Source organism: Lissotriton helveticus, chromosome 6, assembly GCF_964261635.1.
Source record: "Lissotriton helveticus chromosome 6, aLisHel1.1, whole genome shotgun sequence".
NCBI lineage: Eukaryota > Metazoa > Chordata > Amphibia > Caudata > Salamandridae > Lissotriton > Lissotriton helveticus.
In genome coordinates this window covers 777663437-777690462 of record NC_136067.1, presented here as the reverse complement: position 1 = coordinate 777690462, position 27026 = coordinate 777663437, and the positions used below count along the sequence as shown (strand labels likewise).

Below are 27026 nucleotides of genomic sequence, written 5' to 3'. Positions count from 1 at the left end.
AGGTTGAGGCTGAGGAGGAGGCGGAGGAGGAGGCGGAGGAAGAATCGGTGGAGGAAGAGGAGATGGAGGAATAGCCGGAGGAGGAGGAATCAGTGGTGGCTGAGGTATCCCTGGTGGGACCACCGGTAGAGGAGTAGCAAGAGGCGACCTAGATGGTAAGTAGGTACGCGAATACTCCGAACTTGGCGAAGAGACCAATCTCTTTCGCTTACAAGCTGGCTTCGAGGAAGGGGCCCTGGATTCCCCATCAGAAGTCCCCCTCGACATCGAGCATCAACGTCGACCTTCTCTCCAATCCTCTCCTCGACGTCGACTGTCTCGTAGACGTCGATTTCCTCCTTGACGTTGATCTTCATGCTGACGTTGATGGTGATCTGCGGCGAAGCTTTGGCGGCGACCACCGCTTGTGAGACTGCGATTGACGCCGTTGTTGCCTCGACGGCGAGATTCGTTGAGTCGACGTCGAACACGAGGAAACCCGCGACAGAGATCTCGTCCGAGATCTCGCCGTTCTTCTCCTCGACGTCGCTCCGGCCCAGAGCCCTGGGTCGCCGGAGAGCATATCGCCGTCATATCTACTCTCGACGTCGTCGACATCAACCAGGATCGGCTGCATTTTTCTGCTGGGGAGCCCCGCAGAGGTCGAAGCATGGGATTTTGGTAGAGGACTTGCCCTCGCCTTTCCCAGAGGCTGAAGAAGCAGGCTTCTGTCTCCTCTGCTCCAATCCTTGGAGCCGAATCTTCTCCCTGTCAAGCAGGGAAAGGTCTTACAGACAGAAGAGGTGTCAGGCACATGAGACACAGGCAAACACAGAATACAGACTCTGTGAGAATCAGACTTGGCCTTCATCCTACCGCAGTCATGGCACTTGTCGAATAGAGATGGCATTTTGACAAGAAAACTGCAGAAATTCTACCAAAAAACTACAGCAGAAGGTAGACAAAGGCCAAAGACGTTGAGTGAAACTGCAAAAATCCAAATATAATCACCAATTTTGAAGAAATATAAAAAAAGGTAGAGCTCAATGCTCCAGGGTCCTACTACCAGGAGCCGGAAAAAAAGAACTGAAAGTAAATGCCTCTGGCTGTGCCTCATGGGATACCGGGGGTCTCTGGAGACTCTTAAAGTCACGGTACCCATTTGCAGACACATAATGGCAGCCTATAGGGGCTTCTCTATCCATTCCTTTTCATCTCTATCATGAAAAAAGGAGTTTTGTGAGGGGGATTTTTCTATGTGTAAAACTCAGCGAATTGCTGAATTTAAAGTTGAACTGGCTATCTTTTTTCACTTAAAGATGAAGTAATGGCCAGTGTAGCCTAGTTGGTTAGGCTGCATTATGGTCTTTTTATCTCTTAAACGCCTATACAAGCCTTCCTGAAGAAAGGCAGAAGATGACAACTTATGAAGATATATCTAATAAAGTGTTCCGGGGTCCACGCACATAGGAGGGACTATTCACATGATTATGACTATCACGGAAATCCCCTACAAGAGAAAGTAAGCTACGGGGCTAAAGAAGAGGTGCATAAATTCCACATACCACATCCTTTTTCAGGCCCAGTCAACGCAAATATTCCTCTGCACCCCAAGAAACAAGGCTATTGGATGGAGACCCATAGAAAAGCGGAAAACTCCACTTCGAACAAAACAGGTCCCGCAAAGCTCCCTGCAACGGATACTAGAGGCCAGAGAACATTTGCCACTTGAGAATTGTTCAGGGTGGAGAAAAGGTGCACCTGAGGTGTTCCACATAGATTGAAGATGTATTGGACTACCTCTGGGTGAAGTTGCCACTCATGGTTGACAAGGTGACGCCAACTGAGACTGCCCACTCGGATATTCAGAACCCCTGCCAGAGGAGTGGCCATCAATCTGTTGTGCCCAAAACCAGAGCCGTGCTGCATCTCGACAGAGAAGATGCGACCCTCCATCCCCATGCTTTTTGATGTTCCACGTCGTGGTCACGTTGTCAGCCAAGATATGGACAGACTGACTGTGAAGGGATAGCTGTAAGGCTTTGAGCACTAATGGATCCACCCACAGTTTCAGAAGATAGATGTGCAACATCTGCTCTTCCACCAACCAAAGGCCTCTGATCACCAGGTCCTCCAGATGAGCTCCCCACCTGAGGGTGGAAGCATTTGTGATGACTATCATCACTACTGCTGGTGGCTGGATTGGCCTACCTTGCACCAGGTTGCCATTCACACTCCACCACATACAATCTACCACAGTGTCCCCACAGATTCTGAACATGGAACACTGTATACCTCTGCCAAGTTGAGAAGGAAAAGTTACTTACCTGTAATCCTAGTTCTCTTCCAGGGGTATCCTCATCAAGGTCATAAGCACTGAATATTCCCGCCCACGTGCGGGGACCCCGGAAATAATATAAAATTATATTTTTAAATCACATATAAATAGCTCCACATATATGTATGCACATATATCATTTTTTCTCACACCAATGCAGCCCCAAAATAGAGGCTAAATAATGTAAATACTCATACATACACTGTAATTAGCAAGGAAACAAGAAACACATTAGGTCAAATAGCCCTTGAACTTTGTGTTTTAATGAGCAAAAAACACTCATAAATCCTGAAAATTGCTAATAAATATACACTGTTAGCCACAGGCTGCATTGAACAGCAATAGCATAGAAAATGAAACCATTTTCAACAAAAACTGCACCGTGCCTTTAAGGCAGCCATGACCCCTGGCTTCCCATCATGCCTCAGGGGTGACAGTTAGGTCAGTTGTTCTTTGCATAGCCCTGAAGTCAGGGCTCAACCACAAGTCATAGTACAGACAAATCTCATTTACCTGGGGAGGCGGGTGGGTTGCTTATGACTGTGATGAGGATACCCCTGGAAGAGAACTAGGATTACAGGTAAGTAACTTATCCTTCTCTTCCAGGGGATCCTCATCAATAATCATAAGCACTGAATAGAATAGCAAGCCCAAACACCACCTGCAGGTAAATGAGAAATACATGACCCAACCGAAACATTTGTAGCAGCCGAGTACTCAGCTGCTAAGCAGATTCCACAAGGAGGCCTGGCCTACCTGGGTAATCTACTCTAGTGTCAGAATCAAGACAGTAATGTCTGGTAAATGTATGGACGGACCTCCAGGTCGCCGCCTTACAGATCTCAGACATGGGCACATTATGGAGAAAAGCTGCAGTCTCCGCTCTACCCTTGGTGGAATGTGCCTTGGGAGAAAACCCCAGATTTTTCTGAGCCAATTGATAGGAAAGCTTGATACACAAAACTATCCATCTTCAAATAGAACGTTTCGAGGCTGCATAACCTGTTCTGATCGAACCATAGTTGACTTACGAACAGACTTGGACCTATTTAGATAACATTTTAAAACCCTTTTCAGGTCCAAAGAATGCAAAGCCCTCTCAGCTGGAGTAGAGGGAATAGGGAAGAAGGTGGGCAGAGAGATGTCTGATTTACATGAAAATCTGACACCACCTTGGGTAGAGAAGACGGATGTGTCCTCAGTACTACTCCATTCAAGTGGAACACCGTATAAAGTTCCTTGGAGCAGAGAGTCTGAATTTCGCTCACCCTACGAGCTGACGTGATTGCTACCAAAAAAGCAGCTTTCCAGGAAATATGTTGCAAAGTAGCTTTATGAATGGGCTCAAAAGGAGGACCCATTAATTTTGCCAGAACCAGGTTCAGCTCCCAGGGCGGAGAAGGAGGACGCACTGGAGGGTACACTTTTTTCAACCTGCAGGAAGTCTTTTACAGCTGGCAGTTGGAAAAAAGAAGGTTGGGAAGGTGATCGCCTATACGCTGTTATAGAAGCTAAATGCACCTTAATAGAATGAAACTTTAAACCTGCTTTCGCCAGATATAACAAATAAGGAAGAACGACTTCTTCCTGACCCTTAATAGGATGATGACCACTTTGCATGCACCACAGAAAGAAGCGCTTCCATTTACAGGCATAAGAATGTCTTGTGGAAGGTCGTCTCGCTTCCTTCAGGATGTACATGCAGTCCTGTGGCAATCCTAGATGGCCGTATTGTATGACCTCAGGAGCCATGCTGTCAAGCTCAGTGACAGAAGGTTGGGATGATGAATCCTCCCGTTCATTTTGGATAACAGGTTCTGCCTACATGGTAGCCTCTTGTGAGGAGCCACTGACAGATGAAGCAGGTCCGTACACCACCAATGTCTCAGCCAGTCGGGGGCAATGGGAATCATCATTGTGCACGAGTGTGTCAGCTTGCTCACCACCTTCGGGATCAACAGAAGGGGTGGAAAGGCATACACAAATTCCCCTGCCCAGTCTATCAAAAGGGCATTCCCTCTTGTTCCTGAAAGGTAAAACCGCAAGGCGAAGTCTCGGGATTTGGTGTTTTCGTCGTCCGCGAACAGATCTAAGGTGAGACGACCCCGAGACTGAAAGATGCCTTCGAGCACCTCGTCATTTAGAACCCAGTCTTCTCTGTCTTCGAAATGCCGACTCAGCGCGTCCGCACTTACATTCTGTTCTCCTGGGAGGTGGACCGCCGTGACTGACAATTTGCGAGCCAGAAGCCAATGCCAGATGCGCTCGGCTTCCAGTGACAGAGTTCGTGAGCGCGTTCCTCCCTGCTTGTTTAAGTAGTACATCGTGGTGGTGTTGTCCGTTTGTACTAATATTGATGTTTCCCGAATCGAGGGAAGAAACGCTTTGAGAGCCAGGTGGATTGCTCTCAACTCCAGCATGTTGATGTGATATGTGCATTCCTTGGGGGACCACAAACCTTGCACTTGGGAGGTGCCCCCCAGCCTTGTAGAGAAGCATCGGTGATCAAGGTCTGTGCAGGAGGAGGTTGATGGAACAGAATTCCCCCCTGCATATTCTGCTTCTTTGTCTACCATGGAATGGAAGCTCAAGCTGTTTCTGAAAGAGTAATCTGATCGTCCCAGCGAGCTGACTGTTGGTCCCACTTGTCCTCCAGATCCTGCTGAAGAGGACGCATCCGAAGCCTGGCATTCGGGTCTAGAAAGATGCATGAAGCCATCGAACCTAGCAGGGAGGCAATCTTTCGCACTTTCTGAACCTTGTGGCGGAGTACCAGGTGACACTTTTGAGTTATAGAATACTGTCTCTCCTCAAGGAAAGACATTTCCTACCTCGGAGTCTAGAAGAGCTGCTAGGAAGTGAATCTTCTGGGTGGGCTGCGAGACTAATTTGCTGAAGTTGACATGCAACCCCAACCAGTGACAAAGCTGGATGCATGTTTGGAATTGATTCCTTACAGCGTCTGGGGAAGGACCTTTCAGTAGCCAATCGTCCAGATACGGGTACACGAAGACTCCCCTGCGGCGTAGAGCGGCCGCTACTACTGCAACACACTTAGTGAATACCCGGGGAGCTGACTTCAACCCGAAGGGCAGGACTTTGAATTGGTAGTGAGAGGTCCCCACCTGAAACCGCAGGAATCTTCTGTGTTTGTGGTGTACCGGGACATGGAAATAGGCATCTTGGAGGTCCATCGAACACATCCAATCTCCCCTCCTGAGATTCGGATATATTTGGTGAAGTGCCAACATGCGGAACTTTCTTTTTTGATATGCAGGTTGACCGTTCTTAAGTCCAGAATGGGCCTGAATTCTGCCTTTTGTCCCTTTTTTCTAACCAAGAAATATCAGGAGTACACTCCTTTCCCCCTTTGAGCGATTTGTACCCTCTCGATGGCTGATTTTTCGAGAAGTATCGCTACTTCCTTTTTCAAAAGGGTGAGTTGATGATTTAAGGTTGGCCTTGGAGGAACGGGTGGAGGCAGGTGTTTGAAACGAAGTCAGTACCCATTCTGAAGTGTAGTCAACACCCATGGGTCTTGCGTAATGCTTTCCCACTCTGACATATGATGCGCAACGCTTCCCCCACTGGATTGGTCAATGGTGCTGGGGGAAGGAAGGACTCATTGCTTTGGCTGGGACTTATTGGAATTGTTGCCCTGGCGTTGATTTCCACCTCCTCTGGAATTACGCTTGCCTCTGAATTGGGACTTCTGTTGCCCTTGTTGGTCCTGACCCTTCTGCCCGTGAGGGGTTTGAACCCTCTGTTTGGAAGGGCCCTTGTTGTAGGAGCGGTACTTCCTCTGAAATTCTTTTGCAGCCCTACGGCTTTAAGAGTGTCCAACTCTGACTTCATGCGTTGTATTTCTTCATCAGTACTTGCCCCAAACAGTGATGTTCCCGAAAAGAGCAGGTTCAAGATTCTAGCCTGAGCCTCAGGTTTTAAGGCTGTCAGGCGCAACCATGAAGACCTTCTCGCCGTTACTCCATGCGCATAGCCATGCGCTGCAAGTGTAGCCCCATCTGCCGCGGCGCCTATGATCTGATTGGACACCTGGCTGCCCTCCAAAACAATCGCCTCAAAATCTTTGCGTCCTCTTGAGGGAGTTCCTCAATAAACCTTTGGAGAGAATACCACAGGGATCTGTCATACCTCCCCAGAAGGGCTTCCGCATTAGAGACTTTGAGAAAAGAGGCGGAGGTGTTGCAGACTCTTCTTCCCCACAAATCTTGCAATTTGCTTTCCTTATCCGGAGCCAGTGTGGATGAGGAAGCTACAGCCCTGGATTTTTTCGCTGCCGCTATGATCACCGAGTCTGATGGTGAGTCGGACCTGAGGAAAAGTGGATCCTCTTCTGGCGAGCGATACTTTTTAAGAATCCTCGCTGGGGTGGCCTTTATAGTCGCTGGAGTAAGGAAGACCTCATTCACGGGATCTATAATTCCGGGTACCAAAGGCAGCAGAGGCTTGGGTGCCGATCTGTGATGCAAGTTCTCAAAGATCACAGAAGTCTTGACCTGTGGAGTAGTCATGGGCACTCCCAGTTTCAAAGCACCCCTGCCCAAAATGTCTTGAAAAGTAAAAATTTCATCTATAGGAGATATTCTCGATGGAGGACTGTCCGTCAGAGTCGGAGAATAATCCCTATGAGAACGGGTCGGAGATGAAAAAGTAGTTGGCGATTTCCGAGCCCGTCTCCTGCTCCTAAACCTTGATCTTCGCCTACTGGAACGCACTCGGGAGCGCAATCGCTCTCTGGGTCGTTAGACTTGCTTGTCCCGATGAGCTGGCAACCTGGCTGCTGTTTCCTTGTCTGGAGCCCAGTGATGCAGAGGCCTCCACCATCTCGGAAATAGCCTGATGGAAGGAGACTTCTGGGTGCGCTTTCTCACTGGCGAACGTGCCAGATGTGGCAGATCCGTTTGCCCATGTTGCGAACGTGCAGGAGAATGTCTGGACTTCTCACTATCCGAGGATCTGAAGATCTTCCACGGTGAGAAGACCGGGAGCCCGAAGAGAAGGATGACAGGCTCACCGGAGACCCACCTCTGGGAGGGTGCCTGGAAGTAGACCTTGTGCGACTCCTAGAAGCACGCTCGTCTGACACTCTTTTTATCTTAGCCGGAGGACTCATTAAGGCATGAGACTGATCCGAGGGTTGGCTAACTTTCTCCTGAGTAGTCTGCCCCGAAGATGACCTCCCCTGGGATCATGAAGGAGAGACTTGCCTCGAAGACAAATGTTTTGACGTCGACCCACGTTGCTGTGACGACGGGGACCTTCTCGACGTCGAGCGCCGTTGACCAGGCGACGACGGAGGCTGCTTCGACGCCGAACGTCGATGCTGCGACGTCAACGGCAATGTTCTCGATGTCGACCGTTGATGTTGTGACGGCGACGGAGACCTTCTCGACGTCGATCGCCGGTGACTAGGCGACGACGGAGGATGCCTCGACGTCAGGCGTCGCTGGCCGGACGCCGACGGAGGGTGCCTCGACATCGAACGCCGATGACTGGGCGTCGACAGAGGATGCCTCGTCGTCGAACGCCGATGACTGGGCGTCGACGGAGGATGCCTCGACGTCGAACGCGATGACTAGGCGTCGACAGAGGAAGCCGTGACGTCGAAGATTGGTGATGATGCTTCGACGCCGGCTGTCTTGACGTCGAGCTCCTATGCTCCAACCGAGACCTTTCTCTCGACGCTGCACGCCCCGTAGACGGCAGCGGAGGTACCTTGCCTCTTGACGCTGAAGTCTTCGTCGTTGAAGGAAGCATCCTCGTCTTCGCCGTCGGCCTCTTCGACGCCGAAGGAGAACAAGTCGGGACTTCTCTCGATGCCGATCGTGTCCTGCGCCTCTTCTGCCTCTTAGGAGACCTATCTCTCTCAGAGAGACCATACATTCGAATTCTCTCCCTATCCTTGAGAGTTCTCCTGGATAAAGTCTTGCAGTGTTCACAAGAACATGCAGAATGAGTGTCAGGGAGGCAGAGGATACACACAGGATGTGTATCAGTCTTGGCCTTCTTCTTCCCACAGGAAGGGCAGTTGTCAAAAAGAGAAGGCCTTTTTGACAGAAAAATTCCTTTTTTAAGACTCAAAAAAGGCAGCACTAATAATCTATGTCCAAAAGACGTCGAGTGAAAGTAAAAATTGTAGAAAATCTAAAGTATTTTTTGACAGAAAGTCAAAAAGAAAGGGAGCTGTTGAACCAGGGTCCTGACTAAAGGATCCGGAAAGAACAACTGACCTAACTGTCACCCCTGAGGCATGATGGGAAGCCAGGAGTCATGGCTGCTTTAAAGGCACGGTGCCAGTTTTTGTTGAAAATTGTTTCATTTTCTATGCTATTGCTGTTCAATGCAGCCTGTGGCTAACAATGTATATTTATTACCAATTTTCAGGATTTATGAGTGTTTTTTGCTCATTAAAACACAAAGTTCAAGGGCTATTTGACCTAATGTTTTTCTTGTTTCCTTGCTAATTACAGTGTATGTATTAGTATTTACATTGTTTAGCCTCTATTTTGGGGCTGCATTGTTGTGAGAAAAAATGATATATGTGCATACGTATATGTGGAGCTATTTATATGTGATTTAAATATATTTCCGGAGTCCCCGCACGTGGGCGGGAATTTTCCGTGCTTATGACTATTGATGAGGATCCCCTGGAAGAGAACCACTGTTTGTGGAGGCACCACTGGAGGGTGTTAATGTGCCAGCGTGTGCAAGTAACCTGCAGAATGCAAGAAACTAGCAGACCAAGCTGGGGCAATGCCATCAAGACTGAAACTTGGGTTGCGCTGTTAAAGATCAGAATCATAGCCTGAATAGCTTGAATCCTCTGAGGAGGTGGAAACGCCCGATTGGATGTAGAGTCCAGTACTGCCCCTATAAACAGAATGCTCGGAGAGAGTACCAGGGGAGATATGGACTTGTTAATGGAAAAGCCCAAGTCGAACATCAGTGGCGCTGTAACTTGTATGTGCCTCCGGAGACTCGGTTTTGAGCCAGTCGTCCAGTAAAGGAAACACTGGAATTCCTGTGCTTCTGAGATAGGTGGCTACTACTGCCATTACCTTTGTGAAGACACGTGGAAGTGAAATTGAACCAAACAGATGGACTGCGAATTGCTATTCTGCTGATCTCACTGTGATCAGTGCAACAGCAGAATCAGTATATGAAAATACAGGCCCTGCAGGTCTACATATATCATCAAGTCTCCTGCTTCCAGCACAATAAACACCTGTGCTAGGTACAGCATTTTGGACTCGTCCTTTCCAGCAGTATCTAAGCAATTAGATTTGAAATATGTTTGAGTTAGAATTTTTGAGATTCATTTTGATAAAATCATTCTGAGTGCATTAGCAACAAGCACTCCCTTTATGTACATTGGAGGTCATTTAGATGAGTATATTTTATTTATTTATTTATTTATTATGCTTCTAAAGCGCGACAGCTACCTAAAAAGGGTTTCCCGGCGCTGGAAGACACTAAACCAAAAGAGCTGATCTTGATACTCGGAGGAGAAGCAGGAGGAAGTTACTGATTAAAAAGCCATGTTTTTATGGCTCTGCGGAAGTGGATGTAACGAGTTTCCAGGCGTAAATTCAGAGGGAGAGAGTTCCAAAGCTTAGGGCCCAACAGGGAGAAAGATCTTCCCCCGATCCTTGCTCGGCGTACTTTGGGCACGCAGAAAAGGCCTTGAGATGAAGATCTCAGGCAGCGAGCCGGAGTGTAGGTGTGCACGAGGGTTTGTAAGTATCTGGGGGCATTATCCCATTTGATTCTGTGCATAAGGCTCAGTGTCTTAAATTTGACTCTATTTTCGATTCTTAGCTAATGAAGTGCCTTAAGGTGACTGGACATGCGTTCCGTTCTGTGACACTTGCAAAGTAATCTTCCAGCAGCATTCTGCACAAGTTGAAGGCCCCAAGTAGAGGACCCCAAGTAGAGGACATTTCCGTAGTCTAAACGGGAGGTGATTAAAGCGTTGACCACAGACTTCTGTGTGTTGTCAGGCAACATCCAGATAATTTTCCTGAGCCACCTCAGAATGGTGAAACAGGTCGATGTTAAGTTAGTGACTTGGGGCTCCATAGTTAGGCCATTATCAATGATAATACCCAGATTGCGTACTTGGTGCGACGGAGTGGGTAAGGAACCCATTTCAGAAGGCCAGTGTCTTAGGTTCCAGAGATTTTGATTTGGACCCAGTATTAAAACCTCGGTTTTCTGCCATTCAATTTGAGCAGATTGTCACTCATCCAAGTTGCAATTTTCCTAAGGCCTGACTGCAGGAGAGAGGAGCAGTCCTAATCACCGTTGGAGAGTGAAAAAACAATCTGCGAATCGTCCACATAGGTGAACATGTTAAGACCTGCCTCTTCGGCGATAGGGGTTACGTATAGGTTGAAAAGCAAAGGACTCAACACCGAGCCCTGAGGGACTCCATAGGGGGATAGATGTACTTTTGAGGCCGAGGTGTTGGAAGTGATCTGAAATGTCCTTAGTGTCAGAAATGATGTTATCCAGTCCAGTGCTTTGCCCCTGATGCCCATGGCAGAGAGCGACTTTAACAGAATGTTGTGGGAGATGGTGTCGAACGCTGCGCTGAGGTCAAGTAGAATCAGCGCAGCGGAATCCTCTCTGTCTACCAGGAGGCGAAGATTTTCCATCACCCCAAGCAAAGTCGTCTCTGTCGAAAAGCCAGGGCGAAAACCCGATTGGGAGGGGTGAAGTATGTTGCTCACCTTCGAGTACCTAGCAAGATGACCATGGACATGTTTCTCCAAAACTTTGGAGAAAGCAGGTAGGAGGGATATAGGACGAAAATTGGCCAGGATTTTAGGATCTGCCGATGTTTTTTTTAGCAGAGGTGAGACCAAGGCATGTTTCCACATGGAAGGGACCTTTGCCAAGGAGAGGGATACATTCAAAGTATGCCAGATTGAGTATATTTGCTGATTATGTTTTACAGTGGCCCCTGAAGAAGGGATCTTCTTCCCAAAATGCATTGGGCATGCAAACATCTTCTCAAGAGAAACATCGTTTTCTTTGTACTATTATTTTTTAAATGATCATTATATTGTCATGATCATCATTACATGAACTTTTCTCTATTCTTGTTTTCATGAAAAAGCATTTTGAAAATATGAGGAAACTACCCAATATAATAAACAATTAGTGTAAAAGGTTTTTTACATATTTCAATTAAGAGATTTTGATGTTAATTATTGGTTCAAAGAAGTTGAATTGATTTTTCAGCTGTGCGGTCAGGTTTCAAGTGACAGCGTGCATTTGCCATATAAATTGCTATAGCTATCCTTACCAGAAATATACATGTTATGAGATGCTTCTAGCTGGGTCCATAATGCATAGTGAATGATGCATGAATCACAGATAACAAAATGCGGGGGGGGGGGGCGCTAGAGAGCGCACAGCAAGATGGCCGCACTTCTGTGAGGCTCTGCCAGAACAAGCCAACATCCGACCAACATCCGCAACATTCATGGGCTAATTTTTGCTAAATTGCTGGCGAACCCTGTCCTGTAACCTGCATGGCTATACTGCGCTGTCGGTGGGCGCAGGCGACTTTGGACACCTGAGGCTGGAGAAACATGCTGCCGCGTCGCGAGGCTCCTGCAAGATGGCGGACTGACCTGGTCTCAACTCCACTGGCGCCTGGCGGACCATACTGACGATCCCGGTACAGTTGCGGGGCAGTGGCGGTGATGTGTGGATCTCGCTAAGACGCCGGCAGTGAGCGGCAGCGGGTGTGGAAGCTGATCTTGTGCGGCCACCAGAGAGGGACGGAAGGTCGGAGAAACTGCTGCCGGGAGCCACTGAGAGCAGCGATGAGCCTGCCGCCGTCTGCTGCTGTGGGCTCGTCGCCCTTTCCGTGTTGGCTGCGGTGAGTGGGGTCGGGATCTGGGCGCGGCTGTAACTGCGGAGGCGGCGTGTGGCCGGGCCCGGGTCTCGCCTAGGCAAGCTGCGGTCGACGGGGAGGGGGCGCGGGCGGCAGCAGTTGCGGGGACTGTGACAGGCAGTACGAGTCGGCTAAGGCGGCGCCAGCTGGGCCGCAGATCCCCGGACTAAAGTGGCGGCGGGATTTGGGTCGCTCTGCACAGCTTCTCCTCACTAAACACCAGAAAACTACTCCAAATACTAAAAACACTATATACTTTTACCAGAAGTAAAACCCCCCCGGGAGGCTCCTCAATGACGGCAGGCGCTACTGGTGACATACTTGGATAGGCTGCTCAACCCTATCTACAAATACAGGAAGCATAGCTAGGGGTGCGCTAGCCCAGGGGTTTTGGGATATGGCTTAATTTACAGAGTCCTGCGTTGTAACACTCACTGCACTGCGCTGGATGGTACATTGCTATGAGGCTCACAGGCTGGAATAGGTGGATTGTGCTTCATCTATACTGCATACTACGGGTGCCCAGTACACATCTGCTAATTATTAGCATTGTCCCTCACACTATGGGCCAGACGGAAAGAAACCAGCCTAAGCTGACGTTTGAGGGGCGAAAGACACCTGGGTCCACATCACAGGTCACATCGAACGCAGAGACTGCAGGGGTGGCAGGGAGCTCTCCGAATTTGGAGGCCACACTGGTAGCTATGCAAAAGACATTCCAATCCATCGAGGGCACTATGGCAGCGGTCAATCATAGACTTGACCATATGTCCACGCAACTAGAGAGACAGAATGCGCGGATGGGAGAGGTGGAGCAGAGGGTGTCTGCCACAGAGGATGGTCTCACGACAGTTACAGATAAAGCACTTAATATGGAACGGGTCCTCTCGCTCATCCAAGCAAAGAATGAGGATTTGGAGGCGCGGTCCTGGCGCAATAATATCCGCGTTACGGGGCTGCCGGAGTCCACGAATGTGGGTAAAATGGAAGAATTTATGGAACGCCTAATTGTCGACATTTTTGGGACTGAACACCTGTCTCACATGTTATAGTTGAGCGTGCTCATCGCTCTCTGGCTGCGCGACCGGTGCCGGGTGCGCCACCACGTCCCATCATAGCCCGCATCCTGAATTATAGGGATAGGGATGTTATTTTGAGGTTGGCGCGTGAGAAAGGGGCAATTGACTATCAAGGGAACAGGCTAGCTTTCTTTCCGGACTTTACTGTGGCTGTTCAAGCAGCACGGAAAGAATTTAATGTGAAGCAATTTTTACGTAAAGAAGATGTCCCGTACACAATGTTGTACCCAGCCCGGCTACGTATTGGAGCAGCTATAGATAATAAGATTTTCACTTCACCAAAATCTGCGATGGAGTATGCTAAAAAACTGAAAAGGCAGAAGCGGGATTCGGCTGGAGCGCAGGAGGGAGACGGTGTGAGGGATGTAGACAATTAATAGTTGCGCTTAAGCTGATAGGAGCATTACAGATTGTTTAGCTGATACACTGTTCTGTCATGCATCGTAATTTCCTTGAGCCCTATTGATAAGGATTGGGTGACATAATTGGGCTGATGTGTTCAGTTGGGGCTCTGGTCTGGATTGTTTGGGATGCCAACCTTTTCAATGTACAACTAAAACTAACAGAGGTAATGATGCAGTGTTCATTTGTGCTTATCTGATCACTTGAATATTTTGGAGCGGAGGATGGGCCGTGGTTCCACCTTATGTAGCAGTCAAGGGCTGATTGTAAGGTTGCGGGATGCTGATCTCATATTGAAGCACTGGGTGTAATTACTTGTTGCTTGGTCACCTCCTGTTGTATGGGAGGCTTTTGCATCTACACCCCCTCATATGGGTATACCCCAAATGTTGAATGAAGTTGGTTTGGGGGGGGCGGTTGGTGAGGGTCGGGGACGGCTTTGGCAGGTTGGGGGTGCTGAAGTGGGTGGTGGGTTGGTGGGGATGGTCAATGGGATTGGGATATGTTTAATGACACTTTGTTGGGGACAGGGGAGGTTGCATGAGTGCGGCTGCAGATACTGTGTGTTTTATGTTTTACTATTGGTCACTGAAGGTGTATTGTTCAACTATCTATCACAGGTTACGACTGGGTTGTCAGCCTATATATTGCAGGTTGCGAATCTGTGAGGCGTATGGATAAAGGAGGCAAGATTACTTGGCTTACATGGAATGTACGGGGGTTAAATAGGCCACAAAAGACCAGACAGGTACTAGCGTACTTAAATAGGCATCACGTTCAGGTAGCGTTTTTGCAAGAAACGCATCTCAAGGGGCAAGCTGCCGAAACTGTGGCCAAGCACTGGGCGGGGGTCCGGCTCGCATCTGCATACTCGTCATACGCTCGGGGAGTTATGGTGTTGATCAGGAAGAATGTTCAATTTGTGAGCATGTATGAGGAAGTTGATAAAGAGGGTAGATCCATTATTTTGCATGGTAAACTCTGTGGCACGCTGATCACACTGGTCAATGTATATGGGCCTAATGTGGATGACCCGGAGTTTTCATGTCACACTATGGAACAAGATTTATGCACTACCACCTTCTGCCATTGTGTGTGGGGGGGATTTCAATGTCACTTTGGAGCGCGAGATGGATCGGAAGACTGATCGACTGTATCCGGACAAAAAGGCGGTGAAGGCAGTGTGTGATGGTATGAGTGAGCTTGGTTTAGTGGATATATGGCGACTGGGGCACCCAGGTGAGAAAGAAGGGACCTGCTATACTTCTGCACATGATACCTGGTCCCGCCTGGACTATTGGCTGTTGACGAAGGATGTCAGTGGATGGGTGATGAGGGTGGCACATCTGCCTCGCACGTTGTCTGATCATGCGCCTGTGGTGATGGAGATGGTGTTGCCTATGCGCGAACCCGCGCCATTCTCGTGGAGATTACAGCCAACGGCACTATTAGATCAGGTGTTTTGTGAAGGCCTCCGAGAAGCGATTGAGAATTACTTTGAGATGAATGTTGGCTCCGTGGATGATATGGGTACAGTTTGGGAGGCATTCAAAGTCACTGTACGCGGGGCGTGCATAGGCCTGCAGGCTGGAGTGCTTAAATCATCGAGGGGCTCCATGGATAGATTAGAGCGTGAATTATTGGAGCTGGAACGCCAATATGAACGGCAGCCAATGGCGTCCACTTTGGCAGCTATCCGTCTGAAGGTTACAGAATATAATGAGCTAGCGGGACAGGAGGTGAGACATTTGGCTAAGCGAACCAGGGCATGATACTATGGCGAAGGGGGACGGCCGGGGCGTGGACTAGCAGACAGAATTAGGGAACCATGGGCTAAACACTGTGGAGTGCAGGAAATTATGGATGGTGATAGAACCGTGACTGATGCTGAAGGTATATTAGATCATTTTGTCCGATATTATACACAAATGTATGAGCATCGGGCGACAGCTGATGAAGATGACATAGCAATATATCTGGACGATGTGGCTTCGGTCTGGTTGTCGAAGGGGCAGCAGGACTTTTTGATGCACCATATAACTGAGGGGGAACTTCGGGAGGCAATCGCTGCACTACCAAACGGGAAGGCGGCGGGTACCGATGGTCTCCCGTCTGAGTTCTATAAAGAGTATATTGATCTGATATTGCCCCACCTGGCGGCAATGTTTGCTGAAGCACTGGCACTGGGGAAACTACCGGCAACGTTGCGAGAGGCCCTTATTGTGGCTCTCCCGAAACCGGGCAAAATCACTGGATAAATGGGAGTCATATCGACCACTTTCCTTGATGAACACGGACGTAAAAATACTCGCCAAGGTTCTGGCGACACGCTTGCGTCTGCTGCTTCCGGTTATGGTCTTACCGGACCAATCGGGGTTTGTTCCCGCACGCTCTACGGCACACAACCTGCGGGCACTGTTTGCGGTACTACACTTACTCAAACCTGATCTAGCGGCGGCAGCAGTAATGCTGGATGCTGCTAAAGCGTTTGATTCCATAGATTGGCGCTACATGTTTGCAGTGATTCACCGAATGGGAGTACCTTTCCTTTTCATGGCTTGGATCAAACAGCTTTATACAGATCCGGTGGCCCGGGTGTGGGTCAATGGATGGGTGTCAACAGCCTTTCATATCCGGAGAGGCACGCGGCAGGGGTGCCCACTCTCGCCCCTGCTATTTGCCATTATTTTGGAGCCGTTGGCATGTTACTGCGGCAATGACATGCTGCCTCAGCGCTACGATTTCACCACAGACCACTTGTAGTGTCCATGTACGCTGATGATATGGTGCTGTATGTAAGGGAACCGAACAGATATCTGGACGGGGTGATCAGGGAGTATATCCCTTTGAAAGGTTTGCAGGCCTTGCTATTAATTGGGACAAGTCTGTAAACCTACCGCTAATGGATAGTACAAAACTCTTTGAGCTGGAGTTCCCATTGGCATGGGCCACAGATCCTGTTCGGTACTTGGGGGTCTGGGTACACAGGGACACCCAAGAAGTAATCCGAGCTAACTATGGGGTGGCTGTATCTAAGCTAGAGGACCAGGTGGCCCGATGGACACGCCTGCCCTTATCGTTCGCAGACCGGGTTGCTCTAATTAAGATGGTGGTGTTGCCTAAGTTTTTGTATTTATTTGTTTACATTCCACTCGCGCTGACGACTCACTTTTTCCACTCACTTCGATCTTTGCTGATCACGCTGGCTTGGGGGGGCAAAATACTGCGGGTAGGATGGGACATATTGACCAAGCCCTACGAAATGGGCGGGTTTTCAGTCCCAGACATGCGTTTGTATTATCTGTGTGCCCAGGCGCATTTTGCCTCCTACTGGTTTTCGGCGCCGCCCTACACACCGCATGTGGCGGTTGAGGCAGGTGCGGTTTATCCGTTGCCGCTCAAAGCCATGATTGTCAACCCACACTCCGTATATGAGAAGGGTGAGGTTGATACAGTGCAGTGTACCGCTAGAGCTTGGTGTGAACTAGGAAGATGGGCGGGACGCCTGCCATTGTATGCGCCTGCCATGCCCATATTGCAACATGCTGAAATTTCGGTGTCGGGCGAAGTGGGGGCGCTTCAAATATTGCACGCTGCGGGGCTGCAGGTTATGGGGGATATATTTCCCCCAGGCAATTTCCTCACACTACAAGAATTCTTAGATCCCGGCAGGAATGTCACTATGGCTACTTTTACGAATGCCAGGCTGCGGTGCAAAGTCTCTATCCAACCTTTCCTGAGGAACCTGTAGCACTGGGGGCATTGCAGCTGCTGTACACTACGAACACTCGTACAAAACTGGTCTCTCGGTTGTATCATGCCTCGCAGATGGATGAAGGGGATGCGAGTATGCCCGCTAGAGGTAAATGGGATGTCTGTCTTCCGGAGCCCTTGACGGATGAAGAATGGACTGAATGCTGCACTATGACTGCCAGTTTTGCTATTAATGCCAATTTCAAGCTTATACACTATAAGTTCCTCCATCAGTGGTACTACACCCCCACGCAATTGCATAAATATGGGCTACGTGACTCTGCTTGCTGTGTGAGATGTGGGATGGGCGATGCTGACTTTGTGCACTTGGCTTGGGCCTGCAATCGTATATTTGCGTTTTGGACTGGAGTGACGGCGGAGTTGTCTGAAATGACGGCTGTTCCCATTGCTTGTGAACCACGAGTGTGTTTACTAGGGATTGTGTCAGGCATACCGGCAGGGGTGCGTAGAATGGTGGTACTGTCTTTGCAGCTTGCCAAACGTAGGGTGGCTATGTGCTGGGGTGGGAGACGTGCGCCTGAGGTTAAACTTTGGTTGCAAGACCTGGCATATGCCGTGATAAACTGACATGTTATCATGAGGAACTGCCCTCGGCCTCGAGACATTTGGGGCCCTTACACTGCCTATATGCTGACCAAGTTGGCAGATGACTGAATTTGACTGTTAATATCTACAACTGTGTATTCCAATGGACTTCCGCCACTGCTCTAGCTGGTGATGTATTCTACATTGGTTATCTCTGTGGTATTCCATGTTTGACCATGCAGGTATGAAATTGGCTATGTCATTTGCCTCGGATTGCTGACACAATACCATCTCCCTCTATGTAACTGTGATGCATTCCTTGTTCTTATTTTGTCTCCTTTGTACCATTTCTGTATGATTTTAGCACACACATCCAGGCTGCACTCGGGAAATTTGGCTTGAAAGTTTTGTCTTTTGTTTATGTTCTGAACATGATAAATAATTTTATTTTTTTTAAAACAGATAACAAAATGCTGTCTCTAATGCTCTCTTGGATAGGTCTTTATAATGTTCAATTGAGACCGGATTTGTGTAAAAGTTGGGGGGGGCGAGGGAAGGAGATTACTTAAAGTTTGTTAGATAAACTTGTCTCCAGTTGGGGGCTTTGTATGATTTCAATCAAATCAATAAAGACATTTCCTAAAAAGATATAGTAGAGCTCAAAGCTGCCACGCATAATATGAATCATCGGAGAGTCTGCTACTTTTCTTCATAGAGACAGCTCAACAAACAATGACCAAAATATGCCAACTCAAAGTCCAAAACAAGGCACTGCAAGGTGAAGATTTGAGAAATAGGTCACCACATAAAAAATTTTGTATTCGTGGTCTGAAAGAAGGTACTAAAGAAGGAAATATGGTTGACTGTGATGGAGGAGTTGAGGATCTTGGCGAGTGCTCTGCGGAATTCATTTTGGCCCAGGTTGAAGACATTGTGGGGGCAGGAGCCTGTCAGTGCTCCAGAGTGAATGGAGGTCATGATCGCTGGGGTAACTGTCCTGGTGAGCAGTGCCCAACTGGTGAGCTCGCTGTGGGAGATGCCGGTGTGTGTCAGGAGGTGAATGAGGATGGCTGGCTGTGGGTCGAAGTTGCTGTAGATGTCTGCTATCTTGTTGTGGAAGTAGTCCACCAGGGAGTCGCAGAGGGGTTGGGAAGGACGGACTCTGGTCTCAGAGGCTGATGGGAAGGGAAAATGAGGCCCTACAGAGGAGTGAGAAGTTGGCTTCACCGACTTGTGTTCCAATTATTATTGTTATGAGTAAGGTTTGTATTTTTCTGCACTGTACAGGTGCAAGAATCATTCTCAAGGTGATGAGATGAGTAAGGTTTGTATTTTCCTGAACTGTACAGTTGCAAGATCATTCTCAAGGTGATGAGATGGAGGGCAATGCAGTAAGCTAGATCATTGGACTTCTATCTCTTAGCAAGAGGGGGGGCTAAACGGTCCTAAAAAACATAATAGGATTTGGAGTTAACTCATGGGCCAGGACCCAGACATTAACTTTAGTCCTGGAACTGCTTTGGGGCCTGGGTCAAACGTACCTCAGAGTATGGAAGCATCAGAGTGACCTGCTCAAATACTCTACCGATAGGGAACAAAAGGCACCAGGAGATGGTGCAGCACACCTTTAAAATAAACCAAAAGCATGATTAGGCCTCCTGCTTTTATGGTGTTGATTTTTATCCAAATTTATTTTTTGCTCATTTTTTCTAAATGTATTCATTTTTTTTGTTTACTGTATAAATTAAGCTGCAATGGGTATTTTTTCAAATGTATTTACCCTATAAACGTATACTCACATTTGAATGTCCAAAAGGTTTCTGCAGTATACAGTGTAATAGAGTTATCTGAAAACACTTACATTGTAGAATAGCATATATAACTGCTGATCTGCACTTAATTAAGTTTAATTAGGAAATCTATCATCTTTTTTCATCTCCCCTATCATCCGAAGAAGGCTTATTTTCAGTATTTTTAAAAATATAGAGAGGAAAATAGATGGGTTTCGCTCTGTATTTATTTGTAAAAATCAGTAAAAACTGAAGACCGGGAGCCCTAAGCAGGATACATCCCTAGAAATGTATTGGGATGAACGACAACACCGAGAGGTACAGCAAAAACACTAGGAGGTAGGTGTAAAGGGGAGAGAAATATAGCGCTAGGGGCACTTTTATGGTACGACACTACGCGATGACCTTTGATAACCATCATTTTAATTGACTTTTGGTGTTTCATTTTATCCTAGCCTGAATGTACGTCCTGCATATGCCTTTTACCTTGAATGTTTCTTTCGTGTAATCTTGCAGTTTTAGTAAAGTGGGAGCAACCTTACCAGGAAAAGAACGTGTGTGTGGGGGAGGGGAGAGGGGGAGAGGGGGAGAGGGGGAGAGGGGGAGAGGGGGAGAGGGGGAGAGGGGGAGAGGGGGAGGAGGGAGAGAGAGAGAGAGAGAGAGAGAGAGAGAGAGAGAGAGAGAGAGAGAGAGAGAGAGAGAGAGAGAGAGAGAGAGAATGTGGAATGTACCATTTGGTCTCGAAGTGCAGTGTTATCAGCAGTTGTGTTCAAATGTGCATTATGTTGTACACTGGGAAGTATTATGAAGTTCTAACTATTGGCTTAGACGTGGCCTAATCTCATCCCGAATTCTGACTCTGTTTTGCTTGAGCTTTTTGCGCGCACAGGCAGGCCCACAGAGTGCTCGAGTTGTTTGGGTTAATCACGTTCAAGGTTGCTTTGGTTTTGGAGAGGAGATTGTTGAATGTACGGTGGGGGAGTGGAATTTTGGGAGGGCGAAGCAAGTCAGAGAAAGCTCCTAAAAATTAATCAACATCAGAACTTCTGGAATTAGAAACAGAATGTTTGTAAGCTCACAGAGTTGGGGTGCTTGAAGTCTTTGAAAAGTCTCCTAAATGTCTCAAAACAGCCATGATATGGCACTCCTAATCCAGAGAAGATATTTCATGGAGCAATAAAGCAGACAGACTCCTAGCTTTGAGGCTCCAACCCAAAAGGCTGAGTACATTTATAACCCATGTAAGAACACCAACGGGCATACTAACTACAAACATAAGCACTTAGATAGACATGATCCACTCCTCAAAACATCTCTGCACTACAGATCTAGGTCAAGGAGTGAAGACCCAAAGATTTCTTGACCCTTTTTGTTGCTGCCAACTGCCCACCAGAATAGTACAAGGAGCTGGACATGCCTACAGAACATGAAGATGTCCCTTTTGCTATTCGCAAAATGCAAGCGAATAAAACTCCTTGCCCAGATGGATTCAAAGCCCTGTTTCACAAACATTTTGCTGACTAGCTTATTTAGTCACTAACCAAGTCATTTACCTCCTTTTCACATCCAGGGACCGTGACTCCATCAATGCAAAAGGCCAAAATGGCTTTACTCACTTTAAATAAAAATAAAATAAAATAAGACAAAGCTGATAAGTATTACTTTTCTTTGTTGACTCAGATAAGATGGGTTTAGTTCGAGGTAGGCAGGGTTGGAAAGTTATGCATCTTGTGTAGAAGGTCGCAGATGAAAAGATTTTCAGCTCTCCTACTTGCTTCAATGAAAGTGTTTTATCCAGTGAGCTGGATTTTTTCTAAACTACCCTCGATAAAGTAAAACTGGTCCACAAATGAAACATGGTATAGTGGCAAACTATCAAGCAATAGTGGTGGAAATCAGTGTTACATGGTTTCAATCAGAAACGAGACAGCACTGCCCCCTAACTCCCTTCATATATGCCCTTATCACTGAGCCATTCAAATTCTAAACACGCTTGAGGTGAACAGCTGCAGCTTTTGGGGCTGGGAGCACCAAATCAATTCTTGCAATTCTACTATTCCTGTTATTCCCTGATTAAGAAAACAGGTTAAAGAGTAATCAGGCTTCAAATTAATAGAGAAAAATTAGAGAGAACAACTCTTTGCGATATCCCTTGGAACCAGAGGAATTTAGGCACCTAAACTGCTCTTAATATTTGGGATTAGTTGGCATGAGAGAGAGGCCTCACTTTAGTTCCAGCTTCACAAAAGCCAACTCACTTCAACTTTGATTTGTCTTGTACATTAGAAGGAGGGTCATTTTCAGCCTGGAGAAAGGTTCAAAGTTGCACATTACTGAACAGGTATGTAGGAGAGGATGTCTTATCCTCGTTCATCTTCATCTAGAGAAGCTCTTTCACCCCGATTCCCCATTGGCAATGTCTGAATCAAGGCATCTGCGAAGAAGCTTTCAAGAGGGACCAAACCATCCAACTCCTAACGAAGCCTAAACTAGGTTCTGATGAACTGGTAACTACTAACAATTCACTCACTCACCCTTCACCAGCAAGATCCTTGAAAAAAAGCAGTCTGGGTAACCTCAAAGATCAACACCAACCATCTCCTGCATGACTACCAGAGTTGCCTTTAGATCATGCTGCAGTGCAGAAACTGCGAACGTGCACATCCTAAACTATGCTCTTCTGAGCACAAATGAAGATAACCACTGCCTCCTGTTATTGATGGCCATCTCAGCTGCCTTCAACATCAATGACCTCCCACCATCTAAAGCATCCTAAAGTCTTGCATGGGATTCCCTGGCAATCATCTTTAATGGTTCTCCTACTTTTTAAACGGACACTAGTTCATTAATATGAATATTTCCAGGTCCCCATCACCTGCAGAGACCCCCAGGGTTCCATACTGTCCCCATTTATCTTCAATCTTTATTTAAATGGAGCCCTCAGGCCTCCAACTAGGCATAACAGGATCAAAATTCACCAAAATGTTGACAAATACGCAACTCCACTTGAAAGTATCTTGTGCTCCAGACATCCAAAGCCTCAGAAGCAGCCTGCATCTCACCCAGGCCCAGTGAGGCTCCATTCAACTAACACAGTATTATAGTTTGCCAAGCACATGTAAAAATGGTACAATTGCGTAACAATTACATAAATCTTGGCAAATTCTAATCCCAACTTCCACTCAATGCCAGGTAACGTGGATTCACCCTGGGCCCAAATCTCACAGTCAAGGAACACTTTACCAAGAAAACAAAGACTGCCTACCATCAACTCTCTATCTACTGATGAAAGTATAGCCATTATTCTCAGAAAGTAACTTCAGAACTGCTGTTCAAGCGATCATACTGAAATCAATTGAATGGTGGAAAATCTTTGCTCCAAGGCCTCTGAAACTCCTCACTAAACCCCTCTAACCTGACTCATCCTACACTCTACACCACGTCTCATCTTGGTCTTAACTAAATATGATCACATCAACCCCAATTTAGATGGAATACCACTGGCTCCACTTGCCCGCCCGACAACCTCCAAATACAGCTTCAACATTTACAAAGTCATCACTACCTGCATCCCTACCAGTCTGACTGACAAGCTTACCATCTCCGGTGGCTCTCAGCACACAATGCAGTCCGTACCGTATTGAAGTGGAGCCAAAGAAGTATAAAAAGAAATAAACAGAGCAACAGGCCCTTTTCATCTATGAACCAAGGATCTGGAACAACATCCATCAAGAGGACGGAAACCCTGCTCCAATTCAGGCCAGAGTTAAAGAGACACCCAGCTACCTCTCAAATCACTTCTTGCCTCCATCCTTGCCCTTGACCCAGTGAAGTTGCCTTTGGCTAGGTTTATGCTACACAAATACCATATACATATATAGATACATAGATGCATACAAATGAAATACTTTGCGATGTGTAAACGTGACTTCCACGTCACAGACAGGATTGGACTGCAATATCTATAATTCAGGTACTATGTTCTCCAACCAGATAACAATACATCACTTGTCGGGACGTCATCCCTCTAGAAAAATGTATTAAATCAGGGGTTCCAAGATCCTGATCTCCCAACTATATTTAATTATTGGGAAGCAGAGTAAACAACAACCCTGGCTCACTAACAAGAAAAGCGGTCCAGAGATTTGACCAGAGAAAAGTTAAAATGGGAAGATATCTGGCTGAACGTATCCACAGAGCAGTATTCTGTACATTATTGGGCCTTTAGTACTTCATATCATACTGCCTCAAGATGTACCCTGATGGGCATGATAAATGATGGATCTCTGGTCATGAGTTAGGTATGACTTTGCACATCTAGTGAGTGTGCGTCCTTTTACAGATATTTTGGTAGAAATGTTCTTAATCAAGCTACAAAAGTGCAGGGTTTTACCGCACCAGATGCTAGGAACAGCGAAATACCTAGTGGCAGCACACTAGAAGCAGGCTGAAATACCTCCCCTGTAACAACTGATCCACACCTTATCGCAAATGCTGGCTCATGGACAAATAACCTACGATCTACGCCAACGAGGCAAGCAATTTGATCAATTCTGCCCCCACCCCCAACTTACAATGTAATCTACCAGAGGTAGGTACAGATCTTTCCACCATGCCTGAGAGTACTCCAGCTATTTAAGATACGAGAAATCATGGACAACTAAAAACAGAAGGAATTCACTGAGGAGGGGGAAGAAAATAAATTGCTCACAATAGAAACTGCAATAAGATGCTGACATTGAATCCTGTGTGCAGCATTTGTGGGTATGAAGGAAAGAATGTTATAGTTGGTCTTGATATTTATACTAATATGTGTGAAATCAACTTTAAACCTCGAATTACTGAGCTAGTGCTTATAGGAGTCTCAGAAAATCGGACTAGTATCAAATATTCAAATTCATGTTGATAGAGATGTAGCTTGGACAGCAATAAATGATCACATGTCACACACTACAAGGCACCTCAACAGACTTTAAACCAACCGATTATGTTTACACCAATAGTACACATGTACAGTTCTTTGCACCTAGAATGGCCCACACCACCAGTTAAACAAGCATTAGCAAATCAAATAGTTTTGGCTTAATTGTACACATTCATATACAGCTATGGAATGAATCAACAGGGTTTTAATCTTTACATTTCAAAAGCAGAGTACTGGCCTTCTTCGAAAAATAAACTGCAGCACTGGGTCAAGTAAGTGCATAATTGTTCTTGGTGATATTACAGATCTTGAATGCTCGGGCTGCTGGGAGATGGAGGCGGAGAAAGGTCTGAGTGCAGTAAGGGTCCTCCGTAATAAACTGATAGAGAATAGTCATTACATGATGAAGGATATGTTTCTAAGCTGGAACGTTTAAAGGCACTATAAGCCCTTCTTGGCATGTACACACCTAACTCGATTGAAGCCGGATTCCTGACACAGCTCGCAGCACAACCTGCACTGGTAGCTGACCTGCCCACCATGATTACTGGGAGAAAGGGGAGCGAGAGAGACCATTAACTGTGGAGACAAAGTGACGCCAGACAGGCTGCACCTGCTCCTAATATACACCACAAAACGGTGTGATACCCTTGGATTTCGCCCTGAGCCCAGTTGGCTTATTAGCGAGATATGTAAGCGGACCTAGAGAGATCCCTGCTGTCTCTACCTACTATAATTCCGGTTTCCAGGCAATTCCAAGAATTGGACGAGGATGCTCACTAATATAATTTGACATGCGTCATCATTTGCCACCTTGTCCCATCCTGGTAAGATGGTACTACCCGGAAGGGCTGGACCTCAAGGTAGGAGGGAGGGGGGGGGGGGGGGGTAGGGGTCTAACCTGAAGGAGTTCTTAGATATTTCCTATCTATTCTGGGTAAAGCTCTGATACAGTTGTCTGATTTTTAAAAAAAAAAAATAAACCACAAAGCTATCCTTCAATAAGGTGGTATCCTAGGTATATTAAAAAAATACCAAAGGGGCAGAAATAAGGAGTCATATATTGGTATAGTGACCTATATGAGCCACTGCATGGAAATACATTTCATGTCAATATTTTTCTGCCTATTGTAAGCCTATACGTCTAAGGCATTCATCAGGGTTAAGTAAATGTGTCTCTACACAACAGAAAGATTGTGCCGAGTACCCATAGATAAGATGAACAGAGAGGTCCTACCTCTCAGTAGAAAACTATTGCTGGAAGTAAGTTAGTTCTATTATGCCAATTGCTCAGTTTTTAAACTTGTCAAGGTAGAGAGCTCACTCTGATCCTACCATGCCTCATTCGTACACCCCCTATACCCTGAAGTCGAGTCCACCCTGGTAGTACCATCTTACCAGTGTAGGTTGAAGTGGCAAATGATAAAGCATGTCACACTATGTGAGTGAGCCATCCTCGTCCAATTCTTGGAATTGCCTGGAGACCGGAATTATAGTAAGTAACAACAGAACTCTCTAGCTCCTTTTACATATCTTGCTGAGAAGCCAACTGGGCTCAGAGCGAAATTCAAGGGCATCACGCCGTTTTTTGATATATTATGTGAATTAGGGCAGGCGTGAGTAACATAAGGCCCTGGATCTCTCCCCTTTTGTTATACTCCACATGCTCCTATCCACATGCCCTTTGGTTAGAACAGCCAGGGCACTCAGTGAAGGTTTGAGGAACAAGGAGTTTCACAATACATAGTGAAGGTGCAATCTGACATTAAGAGTACTCCTATTATTTTCCTCATCCTGCAAGCTCCATGAGAGACTAAACAGAAATCCCTGGCAGGTGGAATACTTGGATAAAGCCCTGTTAGCTTATAGTCCGCTGATCTTGTCATTAAGTAGGGGAAACCCATAAATAATAGGATAGTGCCCTAGAGGGCCTCACATACAGAGAAACTATTGAGATGAAATACAGCCATATTTCAACCATAAAGAGGGCACAGTTTGAGACATATTTGGTCAAACGGGAGGTGTTCAAGTGGTTAAAAGAGAACATTGCATCAGAACCACATATGGCATTCGACATGACCGGTATACAGAGACTGAAACCCTCAAGCAAAAGCCGAAAGCACAAGAGATGGAGAACAGGAAGCCAGCCCCTGGGCTCTCCCCTAGCCTGTGGATTTTTTTTTCGACCACGCCAAAGTTGCAAACCATAAATGATTTGCGAATCATTCAGAAAATGACAGGCGAATGCAACATCTTAAACAGGGGTTTGCAGGATCCTGATCGCTTT

General features: G+C 46.8%; 1 protein-coding gene across 3 annotated transcripts in view; it reads right to left on the bottom strand.

Moving 5' to 3' along the window:
- The window catches only part of RNGTT (RNA guanylyltransferase and 5'-phosphatase), a 1800355-nt gene that overhangs the window by 1702095 nt on the left and 71234 nt on the right, over positions 1-27026 (bottom strand). For 2 of the 3 annotated variants that reach the window (XM_078648286.1, XM_078648287.1), the window contains exon 3: positions 19567-19650. The exons of the other annotated variant lie outside the window; for it this stretch is intronic. In XM_078648286.1, coding sequence (XP_078504412.1) covers positions 19567-19650 — 84 coding nt within the window. The remainder of the gene's footprint in view (positions 1-19566; positions 19651-27026) is intronic. 3 annotated transcript variants of the gene reach the window in all.